Source organism: Tiliqua scincoides, chromosome 5, assembly GCF_035046505.1.
Source record: "Tiliqua scincoides isolate rTilSci1 chromosome 5, rTilSci1.hap2, whole genome shotgun sequence".
Lineage (NCBI taxonomy): Eukaryota > Metazoa > Chordata > Lepidosauria > Squamata > Scincidae > Tiliqua > Tiliqua scincoides.
In genome coordinates this window covers 95173139-95191596 of record NC_089825.1, presented here as the reverse complement: position 1 = coordinate 95191596, position 18458 = coordinate 95173139, and the positions used below count along the sequence as shown (strand labels likewise).

General features: G+C 44.5%; 1 protein-coding gene and 1 pseudogene across 1 annotated transcript in view; one reads left to right on the top strand and one right to left on the bottom strand.

The window, feature by feature from the left end:
• LOC136652391 (alpha-fetoprotein-like) overlaps window positions 1–1026 on the top strand; it is a 28637-nt gene extending 27611 nt beyond the window's left edge. The window contains exon 14 of the mRNA XM_066629328.1: window positions 979–1026. Coding sequence (XP_066485425.1) covers window positions 979–1026 — 48 coding nt within the window. The remainder of the gene's footprint in view (window positions 1–978) is intronic.
• A 5203-nt stretch (window positions 1027–6229) lies between these two features.
• On the bottom strand, window positions 6230–6344 carry LOC136654529 (5S ribosomal RNA; annotated as a pseudogene).
• Window positions 6345–18458: the final 12114 nt, after the last annotated feature.

Genomic DNA, 18458 nt, shown 5'->3' with positions numbered 1-18458 from the left:
TGCTAGTTCAGAAATGCACCCACAAACACACTCCAAAGTCCTCGAAACAGGGCCAAGTGGCCTGCTTAAACTGATATCTAGTTCGATCAGTGACGGTCAGACATGACATTTTGCTGCTGGAAGCACCATACCAAACAACAAAGATATTCCTTCCCTCCCTCCCTTCCTCCAAGTCTCTCCACCATCTTTTTCTAGTAGGAAAAGAAGGAATATCTTGGTGCCATTTCACCTGCCTTCTTTTGTGGGCCATTCATGGTGGGAGTGGTCATGCTGAGTAGGCTGCAGTGTCATCTCTGAGAATGGGCCCTAAAACCATCCAACTCACTCCTTTTGCGTAGCCACCTAAGGCAGTGTTTCTGAACCAGTGGTATGGGCACCATCAGTGGTACTTGAGCGGGTGCCTGGTGGTACTTGCAGGACTCCTGGACGCCTGCCATCTGGTAGCAAGACCAGGAATGTGACACAGCAGACAACAGGAAGAGGCTCAGTTCGGTGAAGAGAGCCCCAAAGCATGGTCTTATGTGCTCGAAAAACCCTCCCGCTCACCCTCAGCCCCTTGCTGGTCATGTCGCACCTGGCTTCCCCACCCAGAAGTAAATAGTGATGATGTCATCACCAGTTACTTCCAGTGATACTTGGAGTAGGTAGACCATGTGAAGTGGTACGGCAGAGGACACACCTTGAGAAACACTGACCTAAGGCATAGAACCTAAGACAACACAATCAAAGTGGGTGGGGGGGCATTTTGTTAAAGATAGTTGACTAGAGATGAAGAAGTGCAATGGATATTTTTACTCAAACATGAGAGAGGAGCAGCAGCATTTTCAATTTTTAAGAATGAAGAAATATCTTGTCATTACCGTTCATTGTAGTTAATAGCTCCCTGAACTAGTGTGACTGAATTATCCAAACAGATGAAGCTCTTTGAAGAGCCTGGTCCCAAGTGAGGTCTCTAAGCATGTGTCTTGTTTCTTTCAGGGTCCAAAACTGATCGAAAACGTTAAACATACTTTAGGAGAGCATTAACCATCTCAGGTGAGCTGAGGTGGGGATAACTTTTTTTTTTCTTCAGTAAAGTGGCTGCGGTGTTTTAATACTAATGATGCTTAAAGAAGGACGTCAACCTACTCCTGGACGACCAGTTGGGTGAATGTAGCATTCATGCCCAAGCATTATTTCTCAGGGCCTGGTACAAACTTGGAATGTGAATCTCCCTTTCTCTGCCACCTATTCACTATTTTGAAAGATTGACAAGACAGGGTTTTCTAATTTTGCATTATCAGATTGCTTGGTGACTGTCCTCTATCTTCTTTATCAAGTGGAGCCATGCAATAGCATCGTTAGGCTTCTTTTAATTAACTTTCTGTAAGCTCTTTACCTTTATCGTCAGACATATATTATGTATATGTACGTAACAAGTATATACATACACCCAACAAGTAAACACCCATAATGAGCAAGTTGGAAGGCAAGCTACAAAAACTGAAATCTTTCCATCAGGTGTCCCCCCCCACCTTTTATGATCAATTAAGTGGAACTCTTACAGCTCCATCCTCAAACTTGCTACACGCACAAAATACATGTCCAGAATACTTGGTATCAAAGCAACATCTAGTGCCATGGCAATACTAGGCAATACTGCTCCTATGGGACAAGATGTCTGAGCAGCCTATGAGATCCCTAATACTGTACTGTGGGATTTGTACTCAAGTCTCCATGCTTTGCATCTGATTCCCTGACCTTTGGGACATGAAGGGCTCTGACAACCTTGAAAGAGGAATCCCTGCTTGTAGTGCCTAAGGGTGGTAAACTAGACATCAGGGCACCAGTGCATTTGTTTAACTTGTATTTGTCCCACTGGTCTATAAAGAGGATACTTTAGATCTTTTGACAATGAAAGGAGTCTGCCTGTGAGGGGAGAAAAGGGGAGCTCTTCACATCTCTTCTTGTACTTTGCTGCTTTTAAGGGGACTTTCCCCAGCCAGGTTTTGAGACTGCAATGTTAGTAAAGCAAGGAGAAAACTCCTCACCACTCCAGAGCATAGTTCTACTCCCAAGTTCCTCTTTTTGTATAAATGTTGACCCATTTTTAAATTATTATTTATTTTGAGATGCTTATATTACTGTTATTATTTATTTCAAAAACTTGAAAAATTGGTTGGACCACAGCAGGGAGTTGTTTGCGCCTCCTTGGAAAAAGGATTTCTCAAACCACTTTCCGTTGTCTTAAACTATTACTGCCTATAACCACAAGGCGGATTCCATAACAGGGCCCTTTCATACATTATTCAAAGGCAAACCAAGGGGTAGCAACTGAAAGGACACCCAACAGGAAGTACATCCAATATTGGCTCCAAGATGAGCAAATGAGCAAGATAAACTGTGGGCAAATACAAGTTTATCGCCATTTGTAGGTCGCTCTTTACATTTTAAATTGTATGCTTAAAACACCTTAGCCACCCACTTGCAAAGGTAACGTGTGAATCGGCCCTTAGCAGTTTTCAGGCTAACCTATAATTATTATGTTACTCCTTCGTGCCCCAGTAATTCCTTGCTTTGCTTTTCTTCCAGCTCTGGAATGGAGAAATGATGGGAAAAAAGCCCAAATAAGCCCCAGCGCCCCTTGATGCTTGCTCTCCTTGAACATGTCCACTTTCTGTCGCAAGGGAAAAACAACACTGCATTCTTCTGTAACCTCCAATTCTCATGACAGTGTTATAGTAGACAATGAATAAAGTCTTTAAACAATGCCCTCTCTTATGTAAACCACTGATTCAATACAATGTGCGCGCACACACACACACACACACACACACACACACACACACAGAGAGAAACGTGTGTGTCTGTGTGTGGTGTTCAGTAGCAGGGCAGGGGGCAAGGAGAGAAAGAGCTGGGGGTTTGTAACTACTGCTGCCAGAAGATAGGCAGAGGCTAGTGACCTGTCCTGTGTGCATGCTCCCCTCACTTTCTATTCCTCCCTTCAGGACTCTGCTCTTCCCTACCCAAATTCTCAGTCTTAGGGCACAATGCTATGCAGGTCTACTCAGAAGTAAGTCCTATTGAGTTCAATGGGACTTACTCCCAGGAAAGCCCTAAGGCTGCAATCCTAACCCACTTTCCAGCACTGACATAAGAGCAATGCAGCTCCAAGGTAAGGGAACAAACATTCCCTTATTTTGAGGAGGCCTCCGTGAGTGACACCCAACTGCAGGATGCAGCACACGTCCCATTGGCACAGCTATGCCAGTGCTGGAAAGCTGGTTAGGATTTGGGTCTTAGAAAGTCTAAGAAGAAGACATGTCTAAGAAGACAAAGTCTAAGGTAGAAGATATGTGGGTAGAAGCCCTCACTTAAAAGGGGTTTGCAGACAGTGCTGAGTTAGAATGTAATTACTACCACACAGCAGGGTGTTTAGAGTGTGTAAAACATTGAAAGGATCTGTTATCAGCAAAATTCAATGGGGTCAATGGCTGGCTTCCTAGATGGGGGGAACTTATACAATACAATGAATCAGCAACCCAAGAAGGCAGTTCAAGTTTGCATACAGTACTTAAACAGTGATTGGGTTAGGAAACACCTTTGCATACAGTTCTTAAACAGTGATTAGGTTAAAACAATAGAATGAATACAGTAATGTAGGAGACACTTAAACAATGATTTTAGATGCCAGACTTCCTCCCAAAATGTGTGACCATAGGGAGGTGGTGGTTGTGTAACCATGAGCCTTGCAACTTGACCAGAGTTTTGGAAATGTGGCCTGTGTGAGGTTTAGCCTGCATGATATTTTAGTCCATAGTAACATAACCAGATATAGAGAAAATCACAACTAAAAGGCAAAAGGGGATTTTCACGTAACACAGTGGTTGAAAATGGCTGTCACAGACTTTGAAGGTCAAAGCCAGCATTTTGATTCATCCAGCATGCTACAATGGCACTCCTTGCCCACGGTCGCAGGGCCTAGTGAGGCAAAGACATGAGTCTCACTGGGTTAGGGTAAGTGATATGGGCACCCTCATGCACCCTCTTCAGCAGGGCTTTTCATTTATTAAGGTATGGAATAGACCAGTAATTCTCAACCAGTGCTATGGGTACCACCAGTGGTACTTGAGGTGGTGTCTTGTAGTATTCACAGGAGCCCTGGACACCTGCTGCCCAGCAGCGAGACCAGGAATGCTACCCAACAAGCAGGAGGCTTCAAAGTATGCTTCTCCACACCCAAAAAAAGCCCTTCTGTCCTCCCTGAGCCTCTTACTGCCTCACATCGCATCTGGCCTCCCAACCCAGAAGTAACTGGCCATGAAGTCATTGCCAGTTACTTCTGGTGGTACTTCGAATAGATGGACCACATAAAGTGGTAAGGTGGAGGACAAATGTTGAGAAACACTGGAACAGACCATACTTCAGCTGCAAAGTTCTCAATCACAATAATAAAACAAGAATAAAATGCAGGTAGATGACCAGCCCAAGCCTATGCAGACATGTCTACTCAGAAGTAAGTCCCAGTGACTTCAGTGGGGCTTGCTCCCAAGAAAGTCCGCATAGGATTGCAGATGAAGAAATATGCTAAAAGAGCAGAGCAACAGGACAGCAACAAAAGACTTAAGAGATGGATGAGCCCCCTCTTACTTTGAACTCCCTTGGACACAAATCAGGTTATGTCAAAAAATATGCCCCCCCCCCAATAGCTTGGCTTAATTGTCAAGCCAAGCCAAATTCCCCCCCCCCATTCCCCACATTCCCTGCTTCTCTTTAAGACTTAATAGGTTGAGGCAGCAACAGCAGCAATGTTGCCTCCAGTTTACTGTGGGTAAGTAGGATAAGCTCCACAGGCCACTTTGGAAATGTTGATTTCCTGAGTGTTAGTGGTCCTTCCAAAAAGAACCACTTTTTGGTCTACTTTGGTCCACTTCCATAAAGGACCACTTTTTACATTCCCTAGAAAGCCATAGCATTCATTCTTTCTGAAGAGGAGAGGGAGGGGAAGATTTGCCAGCTTCTCTCACTCTCAACGGGACTGGAAGAGAGTGTCACTGCAGCACTTGCTGGAAAGGCTGTACAGGTCCAGCCTATTTATACACAGATTTTTTATACACGGATTTGACTCAACATGAATGGCCCTCGCAAATAAGAAGGAATATACTGATCCCTGGAGAAGGGGAAAATGCAACCCTTTAAAATCAGTTTAAAAAACTGAACAGTCCTTTAACAACAGCCTCCTCAATGAGACAGAGAGAGAGAGAGAGAGAGAGAGGGAAGCTGGCTGACAATTCATCCATCCTTCTCTCTCCAGGCAACCTCTCCCTTTCCCGAGCACAAAAGAAAGGTGATCGTTTTGCATTGGTGAAGGGAGGGGCTGAGTGAAGCTTTCTAAGCTCTTGGAGGAGGACTGGTTGTTGGATTGTCTTCTTAATGACTCATCTTAGAGTCAAAAGGTCAACAAGGCTGTTTTTAAATCACCTGAGCAAAGAAACTTTGTTTTTTAAATTGATTTGCTATAGTGCGCTTTTTGCCATCCACTGAGTGCTTGGAATGGAACCCATGCAAATAATGAGGCTCAACCTGTATATGTGAGATTGGGAGTGAGTAGGATTGTAGGCTGCAACTGAATTGATAAGAACATTAGAAGAGCCTTGCTGGATAAGGCCAAAGGCCTATCTAGTCCAGTTTTCTGTGCTAGATCCACCAGATAACTCAGGGACCACACAAGACAACAATATATCCTTGCTTTCAGAGATAGGCTACCGCTGAAACCTGAAGGTTGCATATAGTCATTAATGCTTGTAACCCATGATGAACTTTTATAAATCTGTCCAATCCCCTTTAAAGGCATCTAGGCCAGGTACCATAACAGCATCCTGTGGCAAGGAGTTCCACAAATTAATTACACACTGGATGAAGAAATATTTCCTTTTGTCTGTTCCAACTTTTCTGCCAATCAGTATTAGTGGATGTCCCCTGATTCTGGTGTTGTGCGAAAGGGAAAAGAACTTCCTTTTATCCACCCATACATCATTTTACATGTCTCAATCATGCTCCCTTTCTTCATCCATGTTCTTTCTAGAATGAAGAGCCCCAAATGGTGTAACCATTCCTCATAAAGGAGGTGCCCCTACCCATGAATCATTTTGGTCGCTCTCTTCTATGCCTTTTCCAGTTCCACTAGAAACATGAAATTTTGTCCACCACAAATGGTTGGCAACCTTCAGTCTCGAGAGACGATGGTATAAGCCTACAGCACCTGATATTCCCAGGTGGTCTCCCATCCAAGTACTAACCAGGCCTGACCCTGCTTAGCTTCCGAGATCAGACAAGGTCAGGCATGTGCAGGGTAGCATCTAAACCTGAAAAGAATTCATGGTGTTCTAATGCTCAACTCTCCTATGGCTGAAGAATTGGGGAAGGGGGGAGAGAATTTGCTCATGGAGGAGGGGAAGTAGGGGGGATAGCAGGCCCCTGAGAAGAATTTTATCCGTTTCTTTTGGCACCTTCCCGTCTCCCTCCAAATGCGTGGCGAATCTTTGGGCCTCTATCTAAAATAGTGAAACAGTCCAAGTCCAAGACTCACAAACATGCACACATAAAGCACTTACACAAAGGTGGAAAAGAGAGAAGCATAAACCGTACAGTCAATGTGACTGTGTTAAGGACACAGAAGTTGGGGGGGGGGGGTTGTGGGTCATTGGTTAGGGATGCCAAAGGATCATTATCAGGGTTACAAGACACAGCAATCTCCTGTTGCAAAGGCAGGGAGAAAGGAAGAACATGGTTTGATTGTTTATCTCTAGTTTGAGGTGGATGCCTCTGCTGTCTTGAAACCTGCTGAGGGTGTAACAGTAAACGCTTTATTTGCTCTGAAAGCCAGTGCTTAACTCTTGATTCAATTTGTCAATCAAATTGATGAGAATTTTTTGTCACTAGCCACTTTGTTTGCTCCAAATCAGAAAGCTCCCAGGAACTGACTTCTGTTCACAGGTTCAAATCTGCTGACCAAGGCAAGGCACAGCTGGTCATGGAATTTTTCCACATTGAGTCATGAGGCAAGGTTTCTCATAAGCCAGCCACCTAGGGTGTGTGCATGCACATGTGTGAGATCGCTTTGGTCTACTCCTTACATAAGAACATAAGAACAGCCCCACTGGATCAGGCCATAGGCCCATCTAGTCCAGCTTCCTGTATCTCACAGCGGCCCACCAAATGCCCCAGGGAGCACACCAGATAACAAGAGACCTCGTCCTGGTGCTCTCCCCTACATCTGGCATTCTGACTTAACCCATTCCTAAAATCAGGAGGTTGCGCATACACATCATGGCTTGTACCCCATAATGGATTTTTCCTCCAGAAACTTGTCCAATCCCCTTTTAAAGGCGTCTAGGCTAGACGCCAGCACCACATCCTGTGGCAAGGAGTTCCACAGACTGACCACGCGCTGAGTAAAGAAATATTTTCTTTTGTCTGTCCTAACCCGCCCAACACTCAATTTTAGTGGATGTCCCCTGGTTCTGGTATTATGTGAGAGTGTAAAGAGCATCTCCCTATCCACTCTGTCCATCCCCTGCATAATTTTGTATGTCTCAATCATGTCCCCCCTCAAGCGTCTCTTTTCTAGGCTGAAGAGGCCCAAACGCCGTAGCCTTTCCTCATAAGGAAGGTGCCCCAGCCCCGTAATCAGCTTAGTCGCTCTCTTTTGCACCTTTTCCATTTCCACTATGTCTTTTTTGAGATGCGGCGACCAGAACTGGACACAATACTCCAGGTGTGGCCTTACCATCGATTTGTACAACGGCATTATAATATTAGCCGTTTTGTTCTCAATACCCTTCCTAATGATCCCAAGCATAGAATTGGCCTTCTTCACTGCCGCCGCACATTGGGTCGACACTTTCATCGACCTGTCCACCACCACCCCAAGATCTCTCTCCTGATCTGTCACAGACAGCTCAGAACCCATCAGCCTATATCTAAAGTTTTGATTTTTTGCCCCAATGTGCATGACTTTACACTTACTGACATTGAAGCGCATCTGCCATTTTGCTGCCCATTCTGCCAGTCTGGAGAGATCCTTCTGGAGCTCCTCACAATCACTTCTGGTCTTTACCACTCGGAAAAGTTTGGTGTCGTCTGCAAACTTAGCCACTTCACTGCTCAACCCTGTCTCCAGGTCATTTATGAAGAGGTTGAAAAGCACCGGTCCCAGGACAGATCCTTGGGGCACACCACTTTTCACCTCTCTCCATTGTGAAAATTGCCCATTGACACCCACTCGCTGCTTCCTGGCCTCCAACCAGTTCTCAATCCACGAGAGGACCTGTCCTCTAATTCCCTGACTGTGGAGTTTTTTCAGTAGCCTTTGGTGAGGGACCGTGTCAAATGCCTTCTGAAAGTCCAGATATATAATGTCCACGGGTTCTCCCACATCCACATGCCTGTTGACCTTTTCAAAGAATTCTATAAGGTTTGTGAGGCAAGACTTACCCTTACAGAAGCCATGCTGACTCTCCCTCAGCAAGGCCTGTTCGTCTATGTGTTTTGAGATCCTATCTTTGATGAGGCATTCCACCATCTTACCCGGTATGGATGTTAGGCTGACCGGCCTATAGTTTCCCGGGTCCCCCCTCTTTCCCTTTTTAAAAATAGGCGTGACATTTGCTATCCTCCAATCTTCTGGCACCGTGGCTGTTTTGAGGGACAAGTTGCATACCTTAGTCAAGAGATCTGCAACTTCATTCTTCAATTCCTTAATAACCCTTGGGTGTATGCCATCAGGGCCCGGTGACTTATTGATCTTTAATTTATCAATGAGGTCTGAAACATCTTCTCTTTTAACCTCTATCTGACTTAACTCCTCGGTTAGGAGGGGCCGTTCGGGCAGCGGTATCTGCCCGAGGTCTTCTGCCGTGAAGACAGATGCAAAGAACTCATTTAATTTCTCTGCCATCTCTAAGTCTCCTTTTATCTCCCCTTTCCCTCCCTCACCATCCAGAGGGCCAACCGCTTCTCTGGCGGGTTTCCTGCTTCTAACATATTTGAAGAAGCTTTTATTATTCCCCTTAATGTTGCTGGCCATGCGTTCCTCATAGTCTCGCTTGGCCTCCCCTATCACCTTCTTACATTTCTTTTGCCACAGTTTATGTTCCTTTTTATTCTCTTCATTAGGGCAAGACTTCCATTTACGGAAGGAAGCTTCCTTGCCCTTCACAGCCTCTCTAACTTGGCTGGTTAGCCATGCGGGCACTCTCCTGGATTTAGTGGAACCCTTCTTTCTTTGCGGTATACACCTCTGCTGGGCCTCTATTACTGTTGTTTTAAGCAGCCTCCATGCACTCTGGAGAGACTGGACTCTTTTTACCCTCCCTTTCAACCTCCTTCTAACCAGCCTCCTCATTTGAGGGAAGTCCGCCCGTCGGAAGTCAAGGGTCGTCCGCCCGTCCTTAAGTCTCGTGAGACCCCAGGCCTCCTTCTATCAGCCCAGTTCAACATGGCACAAGACTGGTTTCAGTCATGCTCTCCTGGCATGCACCTGACACCACAATCAGGTGTGAACAAATTTGTCAGAGAACATCTCAGGCAGCACCATACAGGACCAAGCAGCATAGAAGTCACAGGGCTGAGGAGTAGTCCCTAGCACCGATTTCTGAACTGAGCCCTCAAAACAGGAATGGAACCACTGAAATGCAGCGTCCCTGTCATAGATGTAAAATCCAGAAATATACCATGGTTAAAAACACTGAAAGCCACTGAGAGGGCCAAAGGGATATTCACAGGGACAGGACTTCCAGTCCTCCATCTCTTCATGGCACTTGCATTCAGCAATTGCACCCTCCCAACCAAAGATAGATATAGTGCTTGATTAGATGGTGACCACTCAGGAGCCATGTAGGAATTTGGGAGGTTACTAGTTTTGGCCTAGTTAAGGTACCATAATGGTTCTGCAATGTGAAGAAAATCTGCAATGTATCACGTGAACACTATTCTATTCAGAAATCAAGGAGTAGAAATATTATCAAGTTACATTGCCCATAGTGCAGTCCTATGATGTACCCAAAGATAATTTCCCATCCACTGTTAAGGTTAAGCATCCACTGATAAGGTTTGCTTTACATGTTCATTTGGGATAGGTATAAAATCATGGAATATCTGCTGCGAGTAAAGTACTGCTCTGAATGAGACTGCCAGCTTTTTTGTTTTACTGGTGACACTTATGCCTCTGCTAAAAGCACAGGGTTGGAGTTTACAAGTCAGTTGGCAGCCCTCATTCTGAAAACTGATAAATTATAACTCCATTTTTTTTTCCAGTTTGGGGACATTTTTTGCAGAAGATAAATAGTACCATCTTACTTTTCATCCAAATTCTCAGATGTTGTTGCAAGAGAACAAATGTTTACTTACTTGCAGCCTTGATATGTCACAGTTCTCTTATCTGTACTTGGGGCTCTCATTTTACAAAAAAAAAAAAAATCTATTCCACCTGCAAGAATTCAATTCACCTTTGGACAAAATATTGAGGGGATGAGATGTAGAAGGAAAAATTTGACTTAACTTTTCAGTTGGCAGCATAAGGTAGTTTTCTTCTATTAACCTGCATGTCCTAGAGTATAAAAGCTACACCTTCCTCTTGGCTCTTTATGCCTTGCTCATCCTGGTCACTTAACTATTTGAATCATGAAATGGGTGACAGTCATTTCTTGTCTTTTCTCGATCAGCTTTGCTGAATCCAAACACTTGCCCAGAAGATTCCGGGATGTAGGTAAGAAGACTTTTTAACACAGCTACGCTCTCATGTATGATTTTTACTTGATGTTTCCAAGTCTAGCAGTATGGATGGATGGATGGGTCAGATTTTTGTCTGCGCTTGCAATGCTATTTTCATACCCAGATGAGCAACACAATACACTAGGCGGGTTTTCTACATTTTTCCAACTATATAGTTTAACAATAGTAAGTCAGAATTTCCTACTATGATTTGCCTTGCCTAACTGATTCTTGTTCAGCTCCCATCTGCTCCTCACTAGCAAGGTAGGAGTACTAACTGACTGACTGAGTACTAATTGCTTGGCTTTGTCAACATTTTTCTACATCTCTGCAGGCTGGTTTTAAAGTTTGGAGCGAAATTCTTGAACTGCAGTAACTCAAACGTAGATATGCTGTTCTGTGTATGCAGGCCACCTCAGTATGTATGGTTCATGAGGAGTAGAAAGTGATGCTGTACCCTGAGCCAATAGGATGTTGCAATACACATAAAAATCAAAGGTGACCCTGCAAGCCTGAAGTCTACCCACCCCTGCTTTACTCTGTGCCTATTGTGCAGCTCCATGTGATATCCATGGGATAATATGATCAGCAGGTGGTACTTACAGTATGTGGCTCCACATATCATCAACAGCTAGACATAGCTAGATAACATAGCTAGACAACAGGCAGGGCAGGGCTGGCCTTAGGAGCTGCGGGGCCCAACTGGAAACATTTTTGTGGGGCTCCATTTTATTGATTCTATAATTCTTGTAGAATTGTCAATTCTTTGACAAAACTAGATTATCCTAGTCCAGGGCACCCTTAGGCACATGGCCCAGTTGGGGGCAATTGGTCCAATTAGCTTAGAGCCAGCCCTGACAATAGACAATCTATGTCCAAACATCAGTCTTGTCCTGTGAATTCAGGAAGAGCATTTTAGCATATCCTTGTTCCCTGATAAGCAATCTAGGAACCCTGTGGAGCAGTAGAAGTCTCCTCTCTGCTGGTTGGATTGTTCAGTCTTCCAAGCATTTTTGATGCATAATTTACTAGAATATAAGTAAAGACTTGGGAGTTGGTAATCTGCATTCATTTCCCATGCAAGGTACCCTCCATAACAATCAATGCTGGAAGTCTGATAATCTGTTGATGTGCTCCTCTCAGGCATGAGGTGTCGCAAGCTTGAAAACCGTTTTGGATTTGGTTTCATATATTGTGATTACGCTCACGTTCCCTCATTCATCGGGCAACCTCTCAGCAACCCGCAAACGGGCAAGATTTATCAAAGGAAGAGTTGGTTCTCACAATGTGGAGCGTCCCTTGGGTCTCTCTTAAAACGTGACAATAAAATAAATTTCATTGAAAGTGGTAACGTGAAATCTTGGCAAAGGCCCAGATGATGATGCTGTGATACATGTGGAGTGGTGCTGTGAAGATATGATGATGCTGTGAAACAGATAAAGTTCAGTCCAGTTCTAGCCATTAACAGGTAGTCACACATGTGAACATGGGACTATGGGACATGGGACATGTGGACATGGGAAATGGGACATGGGACATGTGGACATGGGACATGGGAGCAACCTTGCCACCACATTGGCTGCATGGAAACATCTTGCTGCCGATGGACCTTATCTTTTGGATCAGTACAAATAAAGAAATATTTGCAGACGACTTTGTGGAAACTATGGCATAGTTTGGAATTAACCTGATTCACTTTGGCTGATAGCTACCGATGTCAATCCCAGCTCCTTCTCTCTTGTCTGCTGTTTTAAAATCACTAAGAAAGCTTCATGTTATATAAATATGCACAGCATCGACTGACTACTTTGTGACTATCTTCCTTACAGAGCCACTTATCACTATCTAGGTTTTATTCGATTACCGGAAGACATTGTTAAATTAGGGTAAGTCCTACCAGAAAGAAATCTTTGATTGAGCTAATCTGCCCATAGGAAAGATAGAGAGATGAAGCACTGGGAGCAGAGTCAATTGTTATTATGGATAATAGAAAGTGACCATCAAGTGAAGTTTGAAACATCATGCTGTTGATTAGCTGCTCAGCTGTTTCATCAATTAGAATAATTTACTAAAACATTTGGATCAGTTATAATGGTAACCTCCTCAATTAATTGAGCAATACATTGTTGTCTGCAACAGTGAAGAAGTCTTGTTATCTAACAGCCCAATTCTATCCCCCGCCAGCCCACAGCACTGCTGCCAGAGCATGTACTGCATGCTTTGGTGTGTGTGTGTGTTGGGGGAGGTAGCAACCTAGGAGAGGTAAGTAAAAATATTTTTTACTTGCCTCTCCTATAGGCCACACGGCCTCTAATGGGTCTCTTTGATCTATGCCAGCTATTTAGCTGGTGCAAGTCCAAAGAATCTCATGGGGCATGTTGGACCAGGGAAAGGGGGAATAGAATGGTGTGTGACTGCTGTGAAGATCCACCCACTCCTGCCCTCAGATTCCCCCATGCCTGGCTTGCTCCCTGTCACATTCTGCCCATGATCCTCCCCCAAACTGTCCTGCCACCAACCTACCTGCTCTAGTGGGAGTGGGTAAGCCACTCATGCACACATGGGGACTCTGGCTCTTTGCATTAGTGGCTCCAACCCTCAAGCTGTTGGTGCGGCTTTTGAACCAGCAGTTCAGGGTTTACGTTGATGGACTGCAAAATCTGTCATAGGATTGGTACATTTGTTTTTAAGAGAAAAGGCAGCAGACAAATATTTTAGCAGTATTTATTTAATAGAAGGTTGTATAACAACTACAGATGATATTTAGCATTTGTATTGAAGACGCTACAACAAACCTGTATCATAACTACCATTACCCCCATATCATTGCTGAAGCTAAAAGGGAGGGGTTCATTTTAAGACTACCTAACTTGTTCATGTTAGAGGTGAGATTAAAGGTCCAATCCTATCAGGTCATAACGCCAGCTCTGAGCTCCAACGCTGGTGCTAGGTGTCATAAACGTGCTGTGAAACAAATTTACGGCACCGCGGGACGAGGGAGAGCTGGCGCAGGGAGGAGAATGGCGCACATCTGCCAGAGGAAGGTAAAACCACTGGAGGAAGGTAAGGGTTGCAATGTGGCATTTTGAGGCGGGGGCATTCCGGGGTGGGGGAGGGTGGAAAGGGGGAGGGGTGGAACTGGTTGAGGTCTCCTCTACTGGATCCTATCCTCTGTGTCGGGCTGAAAAGCCCAGCACTGAGGTTTCCTTATCTGTGCCAGCAAAATAGCTGGCACGGACTTGAGAATCCCCATTGCAGGGTCTGGGGCTTTCCTCTGGGGAAGGGGACGAAAGTGGAAAGGGGAGGGGCCAGGGTGGTCCTTCAGGCAGCAGAAAGCATGGGATTGGGCTGCCCAACTAGATAGGTCTGATTCAAATAATAGTATTTTAGCCACTATCTTACATCAGCATTCCTTCTTTGCAAAACACATAGGAGGGAATAACTCACAACATTGCCTACTACAATAAATGCATGGATTATCTTTAAAAAAAAACAAAAAAAACTACAACCAATAGGAACCATGCTCATCTTATCCTGCAATCCTATGCCTTCATCCTACTGGTCACAAAAGACTTACAATGTAAATCTTAAGCATGTCTATTCAGAAGCAAGTGCCAATGAATTTAAGGAAACTTACTCCCAAGTAAGTATGAATAGGGTTGCAGCCTCAATAACTGATCTTAGTGATTCTCAAACTTTTTAGCCAGGACCCAGGATTTTTAGAATGACAATCTGTCAGGACCCACCAGAAGTGATGTCATTAACCTGGAAGTGATGTCATGCCTGGAAGTGACATCATCAAGCAGGAAACAATTTTAACAATTCTAAGCTGCAATCCTATCCACACTTACTCAGGAGTAAGCCCCATTGACTAGCATTGTTAAAAGCATGTATATTGTAGCCTGATAAAAGTACAGATCTCTCCAAATGCAGTCATCAATACATGCATCATACCATGTTGACATCAAGTCTAATAAACTAAAAATAAAATTTTGAAATGAATGGGGACCCACCTGAAATTGGCGTGTGACTCACTTTGTGGGTCCCAACCCACAGTTTGAGAAACAGTGTCTTATCTCTTTTTCCAGTGCCACTGCCTTGCTTTCTCAGATTTTGAAGCATGCCAAGTTTGAAGAGGTGGACAAAGTCGCTAAAGATATTGTAGCACTTGCAAAAGTATGTAATACTGATAGAAAATCAGAACCGAGATGTGAAAAGTGTGTGGTAAGTCTTTGGAAGCTTGTTTGGGAGAAAAATGTCTTCAAAGTCTTGATCACTTACCTCCAATACTACGGCTGCAATCCTATTCACACTTACCTGAAAGTACGTTGCATTGACCATACGGGGTCTTACTTCTAAGTAGACATGCATAGGATTGGGCTCTTAGTTGCATAGGCATGCAACAGATCTGTCTTCATTACATATTGAGGAAGGACAACCTTAAAATTCAAACTACAGGTATAATCTAATTATTCATGGATTTTTCACTCATGGTTTTATTTCAACACTATGATTAGGGCCCTTTAAATTAAAAGGGAAAAGTCATTTAACAACAGCCTTGTTAATGCAACAGAGGGCAGCCAGCTGACAATCCATCAATCATTCTCTCTCCAGGCACATAGAAGAGCTTCACTCTGAAGCAAGCAACCCCTCCCCCTGAGCATGTGAAAGAATGCTAAATGGCAGTGATTATCACCTCCTCCATTCGTTCCCCCTGCACTGCGGCTCCTGGTGAAGGGAGGGATTGCTGCTTTGGAGTGAAGCGTTTCTAAGAGCCTGGAGAGAGACTGATTCTCTGCTTGATGCATTATAAAGGTCAGCAAGGCTGTTTCTAAATTGCCTAGCAAAGGGACATTGTTTTTTAAACGGATTTGGTTTAATGCAATTTTTGGCATTCACATGAGTTCTGGGAACGGAACCCTCACGAATAACAAGGCTCAACCTGCAATTCCTTTTAAGAAAAATATCCTGATGGACATATGAAAAACTATCAAAATCAAAGTGGGACAATGTAGCCATTTGGAACACCTTATGTTGTTTTTGCTCAAAGTAAAATGAATTTAGAAAAAAATAGACATAACTGCACCTCTATTTGCTTCACTTAAAATGTATGCCAAATTGACAAATGTCAAACTGGGCAAGTGCTTATTGGCAAGTGCCATTTCCAGAAATGCTATCCTGAACAGCTGAACAGCAAGGGAAGAGGTCCATCTTTGGTGGTTGGTGGTTTCAAACTTCCCCTGGGGGCTGGGGATAAGAATAGGCCCTCAGTTTGGCTGTACTTGTCGTAAGAGGCAACTAAACAGCCACCGGGTAGATGGGACTCATCAGCCTGGGAAGGCAGCTCATCTGAGAGAAGGAAAACTCTGATCCCAAACCTCCACTGCCTTGTGGCTACATCCAGTTATGGAAAAGGCTTCAGGAGTCAAACCCGAGGCAAAATCTGGAGCCGGAGTCCCTGAGGCAGTTCATGGCTGAACACAGTCATGTTCTGGCAACTCCTGCGACGCCGCTGGAACCAACCGTATTGGCCTCTGCCTTTCCATTGGACCATTTCAGCGACGTGGAGAGGGGGGATTTGCTGCATGGGTAACAGCCTATCCTCCATACCTACTTTACCCAGGCTTCGCGCACTGGAGAGGACACTCTGTTCCAGAACCACCATTCAGAGCGTGACACCATAGTCTTCCGAGACTGAAGGATGCCCACTTCAGGTGGTTTCAGTAACCTTGAGGGGAAAAACATTGTGCAGGCCCAAGGTTTTATAAGGATGTTGCAATGTCTGTTTGGCTTACCAGTTCAAAATGGCAACAATAAAAGAGGCTACCAGTATATGGAGGGATGGGTGGGGAGCTGTTAGTCTTTCTCCAGGTGTCACATGTACTGTTTGCAGCTCACCCCTGTCAACAAGTGAGCGATTCAATGAACTGATAAGTAATTTTCTGTCTCTCTCCTGCTCACCCTATCAAAGCTTCAGTGCCTCTGTTGAATCATTTGGGAAGATCTGAACTCTTTCAGTCATTTTTGAGCCCCTGTCAGAATCACTGTTGTACAATGGACCCACAAATAGGGCCCCCAATGGACTCCTAAGATGGGTCTGAAAGCTGCAAATCTTTCTTCCAACTCCCCCCCCACCCCATCTACTCAGAACAGAGTTTCCTGTTAATCTACAAAGATCCAGTGTATGGCTAAGGAATTAGAGTGGCATTTTGCTTCTGTTTGTTAGGGCGATGTTTGCACTGATCTACTTTGTCAGGAACCAGGCTTGGCTGAAAAGTACGACTTTACACAGTGTTGCACTGAAGATGATGAGGAAACATACATATGTTTTGTGAACTATAAAAACAGAACTCCAGGATTCGATCGTCCACTTCAAAAACGAGATATAAAAGACATCTGCAAAGAATTTCAGGACCACAGAGATGTCTTCCTGGCCTAGTGAGTAAAAGGATTCAATTGTACGTATGTATTTAAAATATTATACACTGCTTTTCCAGTGTTCAAAGCAGTGTACAGCACAAAAATTAAACTTGCAGTAGGTAAAAACATACAGTATTAAACATACAGCAGATAAAAACATTGGAATTAGACTAAGGACACGATCCACAGCAGCCCTTTGGGATGGTGCGAAAGTGCAGAAGACATTTTCACGCCACCTCAGGAATTGGGAGGCCACCTCCACCATCACTGCGCCAGCTGAACATTAGGTTCGCGCCAGCCTTATTGGGCTAGTGCGGGGTTCTGGAGGGAAGGGAGGGTGGAATGGAGGCATTCCTGGGCAGGCAGGTGGGTCTGTAGCAAGGCCGCGGTTGAGCAGGGTGGTGGGGCCAGAATCTGACCTTGGACCAGATCCTAACTTCAGTTACAGGTGACTGGGTGCAGCTCCGGGCTGCTCTGATCAGAGCCACCTCTTTAGGTGGCACAGACCCAAGTAGCCCCATTGGGGCTGCTGCCGCGTAACCTGGGGGAAGGGGAATGAATTCCCCTTTCCCCAAGCTGAGTTGCAGGTAGCCCCAACCCTACTCTGCATATGGGACGGGCCAGCTGGCCTCCCCATTGCTACACAGGTTTGGATTGGGTTGCCCAATTATTAAAAGTAATTAAAATGTTACAAGAGCAAACAAAGATATAAAAAGCCATAACAGAAAAGTAACAGCATAAAAGCAGCAGCAGACATTAAAAACGGGGTCCCTAGGAGGTTCTTCTATCCTTGAAAGCCAAGTGGTATATAGAAGTCTTAAAACACCACCAGAAACCATATTAGGGGGTTCTCCTCAAGTCTTCTGGTAATTGGTTGTAGAGATGTAGTGCCACAATGGAAAGGTTCTGCACCTGGGTGCCATCCCCAGAACTATGAACCTCTTCAGATGGCAGTAGTATCCTAAGAACAGCTCTATCTGATGATCGTAGGAGACATGTAGGATGACAATGGGGCAAGGTGGTCCTTAAGTATCCTAGTCCTGTGCCATATAGGAATTTAAAGGTCATCACAAACTCCTAGAATTGGACTTGGAAAGGAATGGGCAGCCACTGTAAACATCAGAGCAATTGCATGGCAGGCTTAGCACATCAAACTCCTGTGACCAACTGGGTCACTGAATTCTGCACTGACTGCAGCTTCTGAACTGTTTTGAAGAGTAGCCCCACATAGAGTGCATTACAGTAGTCAAAGTTATGTCACTAGCCCATAGACCACCATAGCCAGA